The following is an 18,734-nucleotide window of genomic DNA, read 5'->3' as shown; positions in this document are numbered from 1 at the left end:
ACTCTTTTTCATTATATTTTTGCCCTGTGCGTTCGTTGCCGAGAGCTTGATTGCGCTCGGCAAGAGGCTCCTATTTTGTATGAATAGAATGCAATGAAAGTGGATTCGCAATGCAGTTTTCTTTTCATTTTCATTTATTAATTGCATCAAATTTAATTTTGGATCAATTTCCGTTCTTACCCGGGAATTAATCCTTACGATTTATTGCTGTGAAAGTGAAAATAGCAAGTGCAGTATTGTTCATTTTCATATATATTTATGATAGCATCATATTATATTGGATCAAATTTCCGCTCTTACCGGGAATTGATTTTTCCCTCTTTAAGTTCTATGAAGTGAATCGCAAGTGCAGTATTCTGTTTCATTTTCATATTACTTTTCACTGCTGTGCGGGGGTAGGGGAAGCGAAGGTCTGCCAGGAAGTCGTCGGAAAGCTCTCCCGCGACTCCCTTGGTATCCGATTCTTCGTCTTCTTTCCTGCCCCCCCGCTCAGCTTCCTCGTATTTTGTTTTTGGGGTCTTCCTTCCGTTCGGGGTGGGGCATGTCTCCCCCCCCGTGCGTGAGGGAACCCCTCTTTCTAATCTGTCTGTGCTACCGCAGGTGCTACAGCCGTGGGAGACGACCTTGGACAGGTATGGACCACTGCGGCTGCAGGGCGTGCCTAGCATCCACGATCTGCTGCAGAGTCTAGCGAGGTCTGGGGCGGTGACCTTGGAGTGGTCTCCACTACAACCTTCACGGCCGCTTATGCTGCTTCCCCCCGCTGGTCTACACTCCCCATGCTGTGTCGGTGACGCCGTCTGCCGCTTCTAGGGCCGGTCGCCGCCGTACCGAGGAGGGGTATGCCGCCGCCGCCTGTGTTTTCTTCGTGTTGCCTGCCCCAGACTTCCGCTGTTCCAGCAGCTCGCCCCTGGACCGGCCGCCAGTACCACGCTGGCTGCCGATGATTCTACGAGGCGATGGCTGGGCCTGCCGTACCTGTCGCTGATGTGGTTCCCGCTACTGGCTTGGCTGTCCCTTCTGTGTTTACCGCTGCCGCTGTTCCTGCCGCTCCTGAGCTGGTTGCTGTTCCTGTCGCTCCTGGTTCCTGCGCCTGTCCATGCTGGTCCTGCCCATGGTGTGTCTTCCCCAGTCCCAGGTCCTTCCGGACAGGTGCAGTCGGGCCGTGTTGCTTCGGCAATAGGCCCGACTCCGGCCTGGATGGAGGACCTGACGACTGTCCTGCGTGAGCTGACGAAGAAGAGGAAGGTGTCATCTTCGTCTTCGTCTGTTGCTGCCTCTTCCCCTTCGACTTCTAAGGCCCATAAGCCGAAGAAGAAGAAGGCTGCCTCCCCCCCCTAAGAAGTCTCCTTCGGGAACTTCTAAGGGACCCGTCCCACCTCGGTGGGACGGGGGGTCCTTCTGCTGGTCCTCCTGCTCCTTCTTGGGAGCGGGGCCGTCTCCCCGTCCGTAAGGAAGAGATAGACGGGGACCAGAGGAGTATCGGTTAGCTCTGGTACTTCCTCGCCTGGTGCTAGCGGCGATGCCGCTACGCCAGGTTCCGGCTCGGTCTCTCGTTCGCGGGAGATCCCGAGTGTACGCTCTCCCTCGGGAGACCGTGCAGCCAAAGTTTCGGCGCCAGAGTTCGCTCGGCGCCAAGACCACGGCACGGAGCAGAAGGCTGGCGAGAACCGCTCAGGTGACTCTCGCCAGGCCAGCGGCCGCTCTCGCAGCGACCATCTGGTAACCGGGTTTTGTTATTCCCCCTAAGAAGACTCCTTCGGGAACTTCGAAGGGCTCGTCACATTACGGTGTGACGGGGGGGGTTCTTCTGCTGGTCCTCCTGTTCCTTCGGGAACGGGGCCCGTCTCCCCTTCTGAGAAGAAGAAGACGGGGACCAAGGGTGTGCTGGCTACGCTGGTACACCCTCGCCTGGTCTTGGCAGCTCTGCTGCTAAGCCAGGTACCGGCTCGGTTTCTCGTCCGCGAGAAGTTCCGAGTGTACGATCTCCTTCGGGTGACCGTGCAGCCAAAGTTAAGACGCCTGAGTTCGCTCAGCGTCATGACCGAGGCACGGAGCAGAAGACTGTCGAGAGCCGCTCAGGTGACTCTCGCCAGGCCAGCGGCCGCTCTCGCAGCGACCAGCCGGTACCTCGGGTGGACGTGACGGTCTCTGACCGGCCACGGGTTGAGGCTGGGAAGAGGTCCCCCAGGTCCCCTCGACCGACGGTACCAGCCTCGGCTGGTACCAGCGGTTTGACGTGCCGCGAGGTACGCTCACGGTCTCACGGCGAAAGCGAGCTCTGCAGGTCACCTGACCGCCGCCCCCACAGGGACCGGGCGGATACGGTGACCAGCAGCAGCTCGTCTGACGCACGGGACCGGGGTCGACGTGCTCAGTCGAGCCGCTCGCCACAGGTGAGCGGCATGGCCAGGCCTGCAGATCGATCCCCACCGCGGGTTGGTGATCGGCTGCAGCCCCCCACGTACGCTGGTCCTGCCAGCGAGCGGGGGGGAGCGTCAGGTCTGTCTCTCCACTACCTTCAACTTCCTCGGGCTACACCGGGAAGAGCGAGGTAGCTAGGAGTGATCGTGAGAGGTGCGCCGCTCACGATCCCGTCACGACCCGCCGCACGTGCCACGTATGGTCTTAGGACCAACCAGGACGTTACGCGCAAGTGATTGGAGGCGACCGTCAGGGGGAGAGGGGGGTAGCGTCAGTTCTGTCTCTCCGATACCTTCAACTTCCTCGGCATACGCCAGGAAGAGCGAGGTATATAGGAGTGATCGTGAGAGATGCGCCGCTCACGATCCCGTCACGACGCCGCACGTGCCAGGTTGGTCTTAGGACCAACCAGGACGTACGCGCAAGTGATTGGAGGCAACCGTCAGGGATCTGTTGCTGGTCCTTCTTCTGAAGGAGGAGGGTCCTGGGAGCTGCTCTTGTTGGAGGGACTGGCACGGTCCCTAACTCCTCAAGACGCTGTAACTTCCGAGATTCAGAGTAACTTTACCCAGGTTATTGCACTGATTCGTCAGCACAACGACCGGGGGGTAAGGATCGCCGCTCCCACCAGCAGAGCCCATGTCTCTGCTCGAGTCGTTTTGGGGCCCGAGAGGGAACCCAAACCGACGGTGGGTATGCCGCGATCGGAGCTTGCCGATTCTGTCTTGAACCAGAGTCTCTCGTCTCCGGACAAGAAGGCTCTCTCAGTTCTGGCCGGTCGATCAAGCTACTTCCACCTCCTCTACTGCAACAGCGGCGTTTCTACGTGTCTTCGGACACCGTATTTAAATACTCCTTCGGTCCTCCTGAGAGGTTTCGACCTCGACGAGGACTGGAATGAGTCGGAGGACGGTATCGGCTCTCTCCTGTCAGGTGTCGATCAGCCCCACCCAGACGACGTTCACAGTGGCGGCAGACCCTTACCTACAGTGAGAGTTCGTAACCCTCCTCGGGGAAAACGTTTTCTCCTGACGATACGTTTTTCCCAGACTCTGAGAGGCCATCGCCGCAAGGCGATGGCTGCTCCTACTCTTCTCCAACTGCTAGTTTCCACTGGAAGGGCGAGCGAGTATCCAATTCCTCCCCCATTCCCTCTCTCCTTACGGCTACGAGGGAAAGGGGAAGGATCCTACAGAGATTTCTCTGTAGGATCCCACGTTGGGGACTGCGCTACCAGGGGGGACCTTCGGGTCCTACCTGACGTAAGCCCCGGTCGTTGAGGAGGGATCCTGCCCCATTCTCGATTTCTACGGGAATCGAGAGGACCACCAGCCGATATCGTTTGACGAATTCGGTGGGGGTTTCGCAGACTGCTTAAAATTCTACGGAATTTCTAGCGCATTCAGAGTGTTAGAGTTTCTTACGATCTCCAAACACTTAGGCGAGACCACGGTCCAAAGTGAGCGAGACGAGAATCCCCGATATGTTACACGATAATCGGGAACCTCGCCTATGCTCGAATTCCTGGAATTTCTAGCATTAGGAAGAAGACTGCTGCTGAAAGAAGACTATCTCACAGTAGGCGACCAACCTGGAATAGAGAAGAATGGACGGGAATATCCAGTTTGGCTGGAACTATCGTCTTAGTATTCTGTTCACCATTGAAGCTTTCCTTCGAGGAAGACTTCTCCTTCACTCTCTTTAATAGAGAACGAAGGTGGTCGATCTCCAATCCTTATTTTGTTTTCTTGAAGGAAAGAATTTAGGATGGAGATCGTTGTTCAGAATCCTACAAATATACTACGTATATTAACCTCGCGACATGATTGCTGCTAAGCAGTTGAATGGTCCGAGGGGTAGGCGCATATCCTGGTTATTCTACGGATTGCGACTTAGACGAAAAGTATTCTAATTGACTGCAACCGGGTTGCCTGCAACCTCCCAGGAGTTTCCAGTTTCAATTTTATATACTTATGGTGTTGTCACAACAACACCATTTAAGCTTTTATATTTACCGAAATTCGTTTCGCTTAAATATAATTGCTCGAGCATATCTTTTTATGCTCGGTAGGTTCTAGCCGAACGCATTCCTTCGTGGAAGGATTACTTGCAACTCAGGATGACGAGTCAGCGACAGCTACTGCGTATTGAATTGCCCGAGGCATTTCAGTATCAGCTGCCGCTTTGAGATAGACGGTTGTTTATGTCTTTCTCACCTGCTTTGATTGAATAACAACCGTATCTCTGCCCAACAATCACGGACTTAAGTCTCTGATTAACGGGGATTCTCGCATACATGAATGACCATCTACTGCTGAGAAACGCTAGTATTCATCGTCTTCGGTATTGCGAGAATTTTAAACAGAGATATCTATTCGACTCTCATCTTTCTGTTTACCGCACGGTAACAGAATTCTGTAATAGTCTCTTGCTGCATCGTATCCCGATAATGCGAATGATTTTTGCGGAATCTGAGTTTGTCCTCAAAATATCTTGTATTCGGAGGTGTACAATTGTTCATTGTTCACCCCGGATTAGCAGATGTATTGAAAGACATCGCCTACTCCCACACCTGCCAGCTCTACTTCCAAACGTTCAGCCCATGAGAAGCAGTTCTTCAAGCGGCTCTCCCCTGTGTTTCATTACTGAAGAACGCCCCGCTTTCATTGCACAACGGACAGCAATGAAATGGCGGTTAGCGTTTTCAGTCATTTGTAAGCACAGGTTTAGAATCTTGAGTTCCTTCTCTCGATTCAGCTGGAAGACGTAGGTTGCATTCATTGCCTACCTTCGTCTTCAACGTCACATAGTGTTGTTTCTCCTTAAGCTGAGATTCACGTCTATGAGATTTTCTTGCCATCAGGGACCTCGGTCTCTTGAAGGCAATTGACTTTCGCCTTTTGAGCTTATGCATTAAGAGAATCATCGCCGCGCCGTCCGGCATCGGTGACTAACAAATATTTTATTTGTTTGGTCTCTCAGCATAACTCTTTAAAGGGCGAAGGTCACGTGACTTACCCGGATGCTTGGACAACTTGCCTCTACTGATTCCGAACCAGTCAGTCGGCAGCTGTCAGAGCGCCCGAGTCAGTTACGAACTATGCTGTGGACTTAGTTCGGTTGTTCCAGAGCAATCATTACTTCGTCTTAATAGCTTGTCAGTATGAGTACTGTACATAACCAAAGTCGAGAAGAGGGATAGGTCATACGACTATTCCCTTCTTTTCGTCTTAGGTAACTGCATGACTTCTCTTGAGAAGTCAAGCACAAAGGGATGGGGATTTGTGACGCTCGATTTCGTACTGATCTTCGTAGCGAAGACTCAGAACCCTTCGGTAACTGACGATTGGTTCGAGTCCTTCACAATACCCTCCCTAATGGACGTCACCGCCTCCGATACGAAGGTTATGCTGCTTTGTCCTGTGAAGGTGCGACGGAGCTGTCTGAAGAAACTCGACACCCAGGATGAGTGTGGACGCCTCTTCATCATTCTCTCGCGTTCCGCAAGAACTTCTCTCCGTGGCGCAGGTAATGAAGGCAGGCGCCTGGTCCAACCGGACCGCATGCACCTCCTTCTACCTTCAGGATATTGCCCACAGTTCCTTGGATCTTTTTCCTTGGGAACCGTGGTGGTGCTCAACACGTTGTGTAGTTAACCCAGACCCTCGCAGCTGAACAGCATCGAGTCCTGGTGTGACCGTAGAATGGATGAGGAATGAGAGTGTGACTGGCTCCTCTTCCCATCTTTTTCTTCCCTCTACCTTTGGGTAGAGGGACACGGTCGTCACCCTGCTGGGTAAGGACGAGATGCAGGTGAGCTACTCAATAGAGCACCATCCTATCCCTTTCAGTAGGGATAGGAGTAAATATCCACCACTTCCTCCAACAAGGGGGAGGAAGTGGATGCCAATTGAGACAAACCCATCATTTTATGATTGTCTCTTGCAAACAGGAACAAGTTCTTGCTTGCTGGTACGAAGAGATACGCTTGCCTCTCTCTTAGTACTTGGCCCAGAGGTCTGACCATTGATCCTGCGGTGCACACCCCGATCAATCGGACAGAGGTTTGGATCCCTCCCTTGCTCTTACGACCAGGGAGGCACTCCAGGGTTGGACGAACACCAGTCTGTTCACCAAAAAGACTCAGATTCCTCCCACCAAGAAGTGAGTCTTCCTATTGTTAAAGGACCGAGGGTTTGTATTACGTATCGGAACAAATGACAATTTGTCGAAAATTGCATTTTTCCTAACTATACAAACCTGAGGTCCTTTACATATAGTCCCACCTCATGCCACCCCTCACTCTGCAACTTTTTGCATGGGCCTAAAGCAAAAGTGATTCTTCACCTCTCGGGCGCGCGGGCGCGCGCACGATCGGACAAGCAGTTAACTACCGTTCTCCCCTTGTTCGAAGCTTACGACCGTCCCAGCTGCCGCTAGTTACCTTCCTATTGTTAAAGGACCTCAGGTTTGTATAGTTAGGAAAAATGCAATTTTCGACAAATTGTCATTTCGCTGCGTTTCTGCCAACACTTAGGCGCGTGTTGCGCTCCACAACCCGCCCGACGATTCCAGAACAACTGCGAAAACAGGCGCCTCCAACACGGGTGCGAAAGCCTCCTTGCTGCCAAACTTCTCGAAAATGCTTTTCCTTTCCTTTATCCTTCTTTGCTATGAAGCAATTACCATCACACAACCGAATTGGATAACAGCATCCATTTGGCTTGTATTTCAACCATCATATAATAGTAAACAATTACCGCAGTTATGTTATAAATGACGTTATGTATAATAGGGCTGATATATTTTTAGGTAATAACTTTGTTTGCTATTGATCAAAGATCAGCAAGGAAACATACTGTTAGATTTAAACAAAGTTGTAGCTGAAGCTGAGAACACTTTTCAAACTGCTAATGACTGTCATTATGCATCAGTAACAAAGATAAAACTCCCGTAAAATTATCTGATCAAACATAACCGTAGATAAAGTTGAGAGAGAATATTTTAATCAAAAGCTCAGGTCTTGAAAGAATACAGTTTACTGCTGTTTTCACGCCGATAAAAGATAAATAATGTAACATTAAAGCTTGTACTATGAAGAAATCAAGTGAAAATAACAAAAGGAATCATGTAATTTTCCTTACACAATAAACATGCCCACAAAGCAATCTGTCAATAAAATAAATGATTTAGTTCCCAACGAGACGTATTAAATTCATATTTCTACTTAAAATTAACACATCTTATAATGAAAAGATGACCTTGTCTCATATAAGTAAAGTATCTAGATATTCTTTTATGCTAACTGAAAACAAAACAATTTGCTCCTAATTGAGTTAAATATAACAAAATAAACTCGTTTTTGCCATTAGCTGATTTCCAAACAAAAACACTGACTGCTTTGTTAGTAATTTATGATACAATAAGTAATATGAGAATACATAAAATATAATAGGATAGAGTAATGTATAATTTTGTTCATGCAACTTACCTGTCAGATATATATATAGCTGATAATTTCCGACACCGACAGAATTTAAAACTTACGACACACGTAGTGGGAGTCAGGTGGTTAGTACCCATTCCCGCCGCTGGGAGGCGGGTATCAGGAATCATTCCCATTTTCTATTCATAATTTTTCTGTCGCCGGTGTTGTGAACATCTGTTTACAGCACCTCCGTCTGGATTTGGAAACTTTTTGCTACTTGAGTATCCCTTTTGGTTCTTTTTTGGATTAATTGATTGGATCGGTGGCTAGGCACACGTTATTAGTGGATTGATTTGATTTTGGTTTGGACTTTTCTTGGAATAATAGTCAGGGTCTAGTACAGCTAGCGCTAGGTTCTGCTCTAGAACTGATTTGTAGAGGTAGGCTACTGAAAAGCTTCAGTAGACCCACATACGGTATGTAAGAGTTGCAGGGAGCATGAATGTGTGTATGAAAGCCGTTGCAAGGAGTGCGAAAGACTAACAGATTCTGAGTGGAAGGCGTATGAGACCTATCTTAGGAAGCTTGAAAAGGATAGGTTAAGGAGGTCTTCCTCCAGGAGTGTTTCAGGCGTGCAAGAAATTAATGTTTCTCCTGTTAACCCTCCTTCTGTTAATGCTCCTAACCCTGTAGTTTTGCCTCCGGGCCCTGAAGCAGTGTCTGTAGAGAGTAATACTTTATCCTTAATATTGGAGTCGATTCGTAATCTAGAATCGAAAGTGTTGGCTCTTGAGAGCAAAAGTAACGTGCAAAAGTGCAGTGATACCCCTTGTGTAGTGGAGGGTGCGTCAGATCGGCCTCGTTTCGCCTCTAGGCCTGGACCTCTGCTTGACTCCCAGGACCTGGGGAGGGAGCATGTCGAAAGCCGAAGGAGGGTTACAAGGAACCCCCACCGATCTGACATGCCTTCGGCAGTTACTGATGAAAATCCCCAGACTGCCAGGGAGCGTGCGCGTGCACGTCTCCTCAAGGAGTGTTTTTCGTCATCGGAGGCTTCATCCCCACATAAGGGGTGGAGTTCTCAAGGTGCTTCACGTCCGCTGAAAAGGACGGCGCGTAATGTTGACGCTTCACGTCCTAGTTCTCCGCTTTTGCGATCTTCGCCTGACAGTGCGTTCGCTGCTTTTCCGCCGCAGAAAAGGCGTAGAGAGTCTTCGGACTTGGATTCAGTTAGCTCGTACGAGCGATACAGTCGCTCCAGAGCTCGGGAAGAGGCCGTACCTAGGAGGAGGAGGGAGGCGTCCCCTCGCCGCTCTCCTGCTCACAGGATCAGTCCCTCCCCGGAGCAGGAAGATTCGCCAAACAAGAGGATGATTCAGTCACTGCAGCAGCAACTTCAGGACGCTCTTGCTGCTAGAGAGTCTCTTCCGCGTCGTAGGAAGGATGAGAAGCTTCCTGTGAAGAAGTCAAGACCCGCTCTTTCTCCTCGCTCGCCTCTCTCTTCGTTCGAGTCTCCCTCTAGAGTTCGTTCTGCTCCCCAGCAGCTCTCTAGAGGAGGTGAGAAGTTCGCTTCTCGCTCTCAGGATGAAATATCTCCCGCTCGCAAGTCTTCGTATGTTCGCAAGCGAGTGATGGACACTGAGCGCGCTTCTGTGCAAGTGGAGCGCGCTTCAGGTGCCGCCAAACGCGCACCTGTTGTTGATAAACGTGCACCAGTGAGCGGCAGCCGCTCGCTGACTGACGCTCGGCGCGCACCAGTGGAAGCCAAGCGTGCACTAGTGGACGCTCGGTGCGCGCCAGTGGACGCCAAGCGTGTGTTAGTAGATGTCGAGCGCGCACCTGTCGGCGCCAAACGTGCGAATTCGGACGCCAAGCGCGCGCTGGTAGACACCAGTTCTTCACCAATGCAAGTTCAGGTGGATGAAGGAACCCTTCCTGTTCGTCAGTTTTCTTCAGAGTTTCCTCCTACTTCTCCAGTTTCTGAGGAAGGAGTTAGCGATGATTTAGTAGAAGCAGAGGAGGAACAGCAACCAGCTACTGTCTCATCGGACTATAAAGTTCTGATGCGTCTTCTACAGTCGGAGTTCGGAGAAACTTTTCAACCGGAAGCCCCTCGTACTCCTCCTTCTCAATTTTCTTCTTTTAAGGCAACGAAGGCTTCGGGGTTCATTAAAATGAAGAAGTCGCTTTCCACGAAGCAAGCGTTCCGGAAAGTCCATGAGTGGATGGAGAAGAGGAAAGCGTCAGGAAAGTCCTCTTTAGCTTTACCGCCTTCAAGACTCTGCGGTAAAGGAGGCATGTGGTATGAGACAGGAGAAGACATAGGCGTTAAACTACCAGCCTCTGCTCAAGGTGACTTCGGGAGCATCGTAGACGCCTCCAGAAGAGCCCTTCTGTCTTCATCAAAAGTCACTTGGACCCTTAACGAGTTCGACTTTCACCTAAAAGGCCTCTTCAGGACTCTAGAGGTCTTCAACTTTCTCGACTGGTGTCTTGGAGTTTTAAATGCCAGGTCAAGGAGTTCTGATACTATTAGTCTGGGGGAGCTGTCCAGCGTTCTTTCTTGCATGGACAAGGCCGTCAGGGATGGTTCTGAGGAGTTGGCTACGCACTTTAGCTCGGGGATTCTCAAGAAGAGAGCGCTCTTTTGTAACTTCACGGCCAAATCCGTCTCTCCAACGCAAAAGGCGGACTTGCTTTTCGCTCCTTTCTCAGACCATCTCTTCCCCCAGGCTATGGTTAAGGACATAGCTTCAAGCCTTCAGGAAAAGGCAACGCAAGATCTTCTGGCTCAGTCTTCTAGAAGGCCAGCAGCTGCTTCATCTTCTGGAGCTTCGTTTGCCAAGAAATCGAAGCCCTTTCGTGCTGGACCTTCCTCGAAAGCAGCCTCCCGAGGAAGAGGCTCTTCCAGAGGAAAAACCCCTGCTCCGTCAAAGAGTAGGAAGTGATTCGGAAGTCCTTCAGACGCCGGTAGGGGAGCCAGGCTTCTTCGATTCGCGAAAGCCTGGGAAGAGAGAGATGCCGACCCTTGGTCGCTGGATGTCGTGAGGAAAGGGTACAGGATCCCTTTCTTGAAGTCACCCCCGCTATCCTCAACACCAAAGGATTTGTCTCCCTCTTATCGAGGAGAGAAGCAGAAAGTGCTTTTCGATCTGCTGGAACAAATGATCGAGAAGCAAGCGGTGGAACAGGTCTTCGACCTGGAATCGCCAGGGTTTTACAACCGCCTGTTCCTGGTGCCGAAAAACATTCGGGGGGGTGGCGACCCGTCCTCGATGTCAGCAGCCTAAATCTCTTCGTGATAAAGAAGAAATTCAAGATGGAGACGACTCAATCGGTGCTGTCAGCTTTGAGACCGGGGGATTGGATGGTCTCACTAGACCTCCAAGACGCGTATTTTCACGTCCCCATCCATCCCCAATCAAGGAAATACCTGCGATTTGTCCTGAAGGGGTAAGGTATTCCAATTCAGGGCACTTTGCTTTGGTCTGACCACAGCGCCGATGGTTTTCACCATTCTAATGAAGAACGTGGCAAGGCTGCTTCATTTGGAGAATATACGGATCTCTCTCTACTAGACGACTGGCTTATCGAGCTTCATCGCGGGAACGGTGTCTGGAGGACCTGCACACGACCATGACGTTAGCAAAGTCCCTGGGCTGGTTCTGGTAAACCTCGAAAAGTCGCATTTGACTCCGTCTCAATCTTTAGTCTATCTGGGGATTCAGATGGACTCAGTGGCTTTTCGGGCTTTTCCGCCCAGGGGCGACACCTTCAATGCTTGGAGAAAGTGGCGACCTTTCTGGGGAAGGAAACATGCTCGGTGAGGGAATGGATGAGTTTGCTGGGGACCATTTCCTCACTGGAGAAGTTTGTTTCTCTGGGAAGGCTCCACCTCAGACCTCTTCAATTCTTCCTAGCCAACAGTTGGAAGAACAAGCAAGATCTGGAGGCGATCTTGTTTTTAACGAGAGAGGTGAAGGATCACCTAAGTTGGTGGTCAGATCCTCGGAAGCTCGCAGAAGGGCTCTCCCTCAAACTTCGGAACCCCGACCTAGTGTTGTTTTCCGACGCGTCGTCCACGGGTTGGGGAGCAACACTAGGAGGAAAGAAGTGTCGGGCACCTGGAGAGGGGAACAGGTGTCCTGGCACATCAATCTGAAAGAGTTGTCAGCCATTTTTTATCTGGCTCTCAGGTTTTTCCAGGAAGAAGTATCCGGCAAAGTCGTTCAGATCAATTCGGACAACACCACAGCGCTGGCATACCCAAGAAATCAAGGGGGAACTCACTCGCCTTCTCTGTTTGCCATCGCAAAGGAACTCCTTTTGTGGGCAAAAGCGCAAGAAGTCACGATCCTGACAAGGTTCGTGTCAGGAGTACAGAATGTTCAGGCGGACCTTCTCAGTCGGCGAGGACAGCTGTTGCCGACAGAGTGGACCCTTCACCAAGAGGTTTGCCAGTCGCTGTGGAACCTGTGGGGCTGTCCACAGGTGGATGTCTTCGCAACGTCCAGGACGAGAAGACTTCAACTCTATTGCTCCCCAGTTCTGGACCCGGGAGCAGTCGCAGTAGACGCCCTACTTTGGAGTTGGTCGGGCCTAGACATATACGCTTTTCCCCCGCTCAAGATCCTCGGGGAAGTGATGAGGAAGTTTGCGGCATCGGAAGGAGCGAGGATGACACTCATCGCCCCTTCTGGCCGGCAGCCGACTGGTTCACAGAGGTGATGTCCTTCCTGGTAGACTTTCCGAGGACTCTACCCTTAAGGAAAGATCTACTCAGACAGCCCCACTTCGAGAGGTACCACAAAAACCTCCCCGCTCTGAGTCTGACTGCGTTCAGACTATCAAGAAGTTGGCCAAGAGCGAGGGGTTTTTCAAGACCTGTGGCGAAGGCGATTGCCACCGCAAGGAGGTCCTCCTCGATCGCTATGTACCAATCGAAGTGGGCTGTCTTCAGATCCTGGTGCAGGAAGAAGGGCATTTCCTCCACCACAACCTCTGTGAGCCAGATAGCTGACTTCCTTCTTCATCTGAGAGAAGAAGTGAAGTTGGCTGTTCCAACTATTAAAGGCTACAGGAGCGTGCTTTCTGTAGTCTTTAGACACAGAGGACTCGATTTGTCTAATAATAAGGACATTCATGATCTCATTAGATCGTTCGAGACTAGGAAGGTAGTCCAGCCTAAAGTACCCTCGTGGAACTTGGATGTGGTACTCAAATATTTGATGTCGAGTAACTTCGAACCGCTTCATTCAGTTTCTATCAGGAATCTGACGAAGAAAACGATCTTCCTAACCGCTCTGGCGACGGCGAAGAGGGTTAGCGAAATTCAGGCCATTAGCAAGCAGATTGGCTTTTCAGAAAGTAGTGCGGTGTGTTCTTTAAGTCCCATGTTCTTAGCAAAGAACGAGAATCCTTCCAACCCGTGGCCGAGGTCCTTTGAAATCAAAGGGTTGTCATATATAGTTGGAAACGAACGTGAGAGATTCCTGTGTCCTGTCAGGGCTCTAAAGTTCTATCTGCAGAGAACTAAAGCTTGCAGAGGTTCATCGGACAATTTGTGGTGTTCAGTGAGGAAACCTGATCTTCCTATGTCGAAAAACGCACTGGCGTTCTTCATCAGGAATACGATTCAAGAAGCGCATAATAAGTGTAGTGACAGTGATTTAAAGCTTCTGAAAGTAAAAGCTCACGAGGTGAGAGCTATTGCTACTTCGGTAGCCTTTCACAAAAATATGGCTCTCAAAGATATTTTGAATGCCACATTTTGGAGAAGCAATTCGGTGTTCGCTTCACACTACCTGCGGGAGGTGAAAGTGACATACGAAAATTGCTTCTCCCTCGGACCATACATTGCTGCAGACACTGTTTTGGGGGCAGGAGGTAACACTCATCCTATCTTTAGGATTAGGGGGGTTTTTAATTTGTGTTTTATGGTTGTGGGGTGACCGCCTGGGGCGGGTCTCCCTTCCATTAGCTTAGTTAAGTGGGATGCCTTTGGTAAACTAAGCCAGGTGGTGGTATTTTTGTCTCGTTGCCCTCATTAGTATGGTCCATGGTCTAGTCACGTCGTGGTCTCGCCCCTGTTGACAGATCATCTGGAGTGCACCAGCTTCATAGGTCTCTACCTTGCTGGCAACTCTAGTAGCACAAGCAGACTTACGTGGCAGTAATCACGAAGCCAGCTATGCTAACAGGTAAGGAATCAAGATATCAATTATCTGCACATATGTGTTTCCTAAATCCTCTATTCTGTCTCTCCCACCACCAAAGGTGGGATTCAGCTATATATATATCTGACAGGTAAGTTGCATGAACAAAATGATATTGTAATGATACAATTAAGTTTGTTCATACTTACCTGGCAGATATATATAATTAAGTACCCGCCCACCTCCCCTCAGGAGACAGTGGAAATAAAAATTATGAATAGAAAATGGGAATGATTCCTGATACCCGCCTCCCAGCGGCGGGAATGGGTACTAACCACCTGACTCCCACTACGTGTGTCGTAAGTTTTAAATTCTGTCGGTGTCGGAAATTATCAGCTATATATATATCTGCCAGGTAAGTATGAACAAACTTAATTGTATCATTACAATATCATTTTTTAAAGATTCACGGAAAAGATGCATATTCGTTATGTTTTTATTCCATAATTATATGTACACGTCAGCAGCCTGTGGTAGTGGTTTCACTCGTCCCAGAAACCATACCGACACCTTTTAATAAAGGTGAGCGAGCCAGAATATTCTGGCATTTCCAATTTAGCGGTTCTTTGGTATTATAACAATATTTTACCTTAGAAATAGTGCTAAAGGAACCTATTTAACTGGGCAACACGGGCCCTTCGCCCAGAAATAGATTTTTCCTACGTCAAAATCCCTTTAATATGCCATATATTTATAAGTATACTGTGTAGTGTAGGGTATGCTACCCTATATGTAAAGATGGTACTGATTACCCTAGTGTAGGCTAGGCTATATTTGAGATACGATTTTTCCAACAAACTATGTGTTTTTTTAACATAATTCCATTGTAAGTAGGAGAATACCTGTACCCATATATAATGTGGACTTAACCTTTTACTGGACTAAATCAGATGAGAGAATTCACTCTTCCATCCACCTCTTGTCAATTCATGGCAACTTTTAGAAATGGGTTCAAGGATAGCCAAGACAATTTTCAACTTATCATCTGTTGACCTTGGAAGGACATTGAGGTTCTGGCTGATGGAAGACACAAAAGCCCCAAATATGCCATGCTTGTTAGATAGCTTGTTTGTTGTTTTCCTTCAATGTACTTAGTGTTGGTGGGATAAAGTTATATGACCACTGCTTTCATGTGAAGAGATCAAGCCGTGCTTCATCTACAGAAGCAGTTGTACTTGACCAGTCATGCATCAGAGCCATTTCTCTAGAACTTATTGATCAGACCCTCAATTCTAGATTTGTGCTGGCTAAGATTTGCAAAAGTGGCTAAGCCTTAATTAAAGACATTCCATTTCTGTCATGCTTATTTTTATTTACCATTGACTTCATACACTACATTCAGTAAAGGCCAGTAAGAACAGCTTCTCCTTGGTTTTGTCTGGTCCTATAGCAGAAATAAGGTCATGGATAGGAATAAATCGAGTGTACTTTATTTTTATTTTGCCAAATACAACCCAGTTTCTTCAGGTCTATTGCTGTAAGGCAAGTCATAAGGGATAGGGTCATTATCATAGTGCCTGTATCACTAGAGTCAATCATCATGGACTTGTAGCCCTCTAACTGCATACCGTGCAAGTCAGAAATTCAAATATATGTAGTATGTGTTTAGGTGTGACGTTACTTTTGCCCCTCCTTTCATGATGGTTTTTCTCCTGCCACTTGCACAATATGATCTTTTAATATTACTTGTAAGATTATACTTCTTAGTGTGCTGATAGCTACTACTTTTAATAAAAAGGTGCTGTCTATGGTGGGGATCAAGCATTAGTTCTGGGAGCACGGCATAGTCGACAACAATTGGAGCGAGGCCTCACCCTTAGTATGTTTGCAGTCCGAATGGCAGAAATGAAAGCTGATTGGTTACATAACAAGTGAGTTTGCAAAACAGTTTTTTGTGTAAAGTGTCTTTTCAGAAGATTAATTCATGTACTACTTACTTGATTTTGGCAAAGTTGGAAGCAACAACGCAAAATATGTTTAATTGTAAGTGCTGTCTTATGTTCTGTGCATTCTAGTATTGTGTTGTAGTGACTCATTCCCAGAGTATATATTTTGTAGTTTTCAATAATGAATCTTGTGTATTGGAAGCAATCTCAAAAGAAATATTTTCAGATTATTCAACATGCAGGGTATTTCAGTTGCTAAGTTTTTAAAGTTGTAACGTACCAGACATAATCTTTGATAATAATAGTAATAATAATATAAATAACAATATGTAATAATAATAATAATAGATATGACATACCTTTTTATATTTGAAGTAAAAATATAGACTCATGAACATAAATTGTATAGTGCGAAGCTTTACACCTAATAAGTTGAACAGTCTTTATGATGTTCATGGGTGCATGCCTAATTTCATGAAGCAAATGGGTGCTGGTTTTTATTATACATATAATCTACGTCCATTTATTTTACTTTCAACTTTCCTGTACCTCTTTTCCTCTCAGTTAAATGCCTGCCATTCCACCCATTTCCTACTCATCTTCCCCAGTCCCAATTGCTTTTTAGGATTTTACTTATCAGCCATTCGTAAATATCTTTTAAATTCAGGAACTCCAGTCATTATAGCTCAGCTTGCAAATATGAAAATTATATTTTGAGGCAGTGATGACTGGGATCATTTGGTACCCCTCATTATATAAACTTTGTTCTAAGCTGTTAATGGTGGATGGTTCCTGTGTTCCCTGAAGCATGGGGAAGATGTCTTGGAATCTCCCACCATTTGTATTTGAAAATGTGAAAGTGTATCATCTTTAAAGCTGTCTTTAAGAGTTCAAGAAAATTAAATCTTGGGTAATATAGCTTTGTATTGATGAAGAGCTTCTGTCATCCAGGTAATAATTTCAGATGAATTTTTTCCTGTGCAGATTTTTAGTAGGTAGAATCCTGGCAAGGCTTATAACATTGCACTTTTACTGACTGTTTTGTTTTCAAAGAAGTGCAAAAGTATTTTCATGGTCAGTGCATTTCTATAGTAATGTTTATTCTCTCTCTCTCTCTCTCTCTCTCTCTCTCTCTCTCTCTCTCTCTCTCTCTCTCTCTCTCAGAATTATCAATTAATTAATTTTATTTTACAGATTGGAAGTCTTGGAAGCTATTCCTAATGTAGAAGCTAATCTGATTGAATGGCAGAAAGCTCATGAAGCTTTGTCAGAATCGGGTGCCAACTTACAAGATGGGCATCATCTCATGGCAATGTTAAAGGTTCAGTATTTTGTGCTGTTTCAGTTTTTACTGTAAATATATAGTCAAGATAATTGCAATTCAGTTTTACTAGTTTGGTTAGGTTTTGTCTCTAATCCAATTTAAAACTCAGGATCATAGAGTAAGACATGATTTATTTTAACCTTCTTCTTTAAAGACATGTAAAATTACTTCTTGTATTTTATTTTAGTTATTAACCAAAGTTTAGGACAGAGTTATAGCTAAGTTGTTTCCAGCTGGCACTAGAAGATTATCCATTGTTATGACCTCAGGTATGTTAGCAATGAAAAATACAAATTGATTAAAAATTTATCATATTTAATTCCTCATTAAGTAACTATCTTAAAATCTACAGTAATTGGCCACACAATTATAGTTGCTGAAGGTTTCAGTTGAGCTGATCATAACTTGTAACCCTTTCCCTCTTGGGAATTTTTTTTAGCACATAACTTTTTTTTTTATTATTTCAAAGGAAGCGGAAGCTAATCCTCAGCACAGCCTGTATGGTCTTCGTCCACGATATGAAGAGTTTGCTGTTGTCAAAAAGGCAATTGAACATAGCAAGGAATTAGTAAATTCAAGACTTATAGAAGTTAAACATTGGCATACCTTATATATGGTAAGACATTTTGTATCAAATGTTGTTATTGTTAAACATTTTCATAGTGGAATAAGAACCATTGTCTTTTATGTAGGGGTGTTCCTCAACATGAATTGGGATTTGTTGTTGAAACTTGTAAAAAGGTAGTTAACTGGTAATAGGTTGATGAGGCCGAGGGACAAACCCCCTTGCCTACCGTCGCTAAACACATTTTCTTCGGCCGCTGTCAAATGAGGATGTCTGCCAACTTGAACTATTTATCTTATCCTGTGAACAGGCCAGTGTTCAATCCTTAAACCAGACAGTGGGAGGTTGGTATGTATGTATTTCTCTTTTCAATGGGGCTTTTCTTTCAGGGAACATTTGAGAGGAACCTGTGACCTTTCACGTTCAGTTTTACTTAACCATTCAGCAGGATTGGTTCTTCTGTTTTTGGAATTCTGGCCTTGTTGGGTTGTCCAGAGTCCTTGTGTCTTCACTCCTGTTGTTTCATTGTTATTAACAATGAGTCCCCCTACTCCAGGGACATCCTTTTGACCCTGTTCCCTTTTCCTTAAGTATATGCTTATTTGACGTGTCCAACTTCTCAATGCTTCATTTGCCTTGCCTTCCCCTTTTCTTGGCCTCCTATGTCTTTTGTTTCCCTTGTTTCCTATACTTTTTATTCTTGATGGCTCCTGGGGACTTTTTCTTCCCCTCACTTTGTCAAGTGCCACTTTTTTTTTATCTGCTGAATTCATTGTCTTGAGGCTTTGATGCCTTCTTATGCCCTTCTTTATGCTGGTAATGTGGCAGCTGAGTATATAGTTACCCTCAGTCTGTGTTTTCTGGGTATCTGCCTAGTTCATGGTTCCTTGGC

The 18,734-nt window shown here is 46.9% G+C and overlaps 1 protein-coding gene across 1 annotated transcript in view; it reads left to right on the top strand.

Annotated features, from left to right (window-relative positions):
- Positions 1–18,734, top strand: part of LOC135222695 (serine/threonine-protein kinase SMG1-like) — a gene marked incomplete at its 5' end in the record, with an annotated part of 271,434 nt that overhangs the window by 113,429 nt on the left and 139,271 nt on the right. The window contains 3 exon segments of the mRNA XM_064260879.1: positions 15,806–15,938; positions 17,148–17,274; positions 17,747–17,893. Coding sequence (XP_064116949.1) covers positions 15,806–15,938; positions 17,148–17,274; positions 17,747–17,893 — 407 coding nt within the window.

Source organism: Macrobrachium nipponense, chromosome 8 (genome assembly GCF_015104395.2).
Source record: "Macrobrachium nipponense isolate FS-2020 chromosome 8, ASM1510439v2, whole genome shotgun sequence".
Lineage (NCBI taxonomy): Eukaryota > Metazoa > Arthropoda > Malacostraca > Decapoda > Palaemonidae > Macrobrachium > Macrobrachium nipponense.
This window is presented reverse-complemented; position numbering and strand designations above follow the sequence as displayed.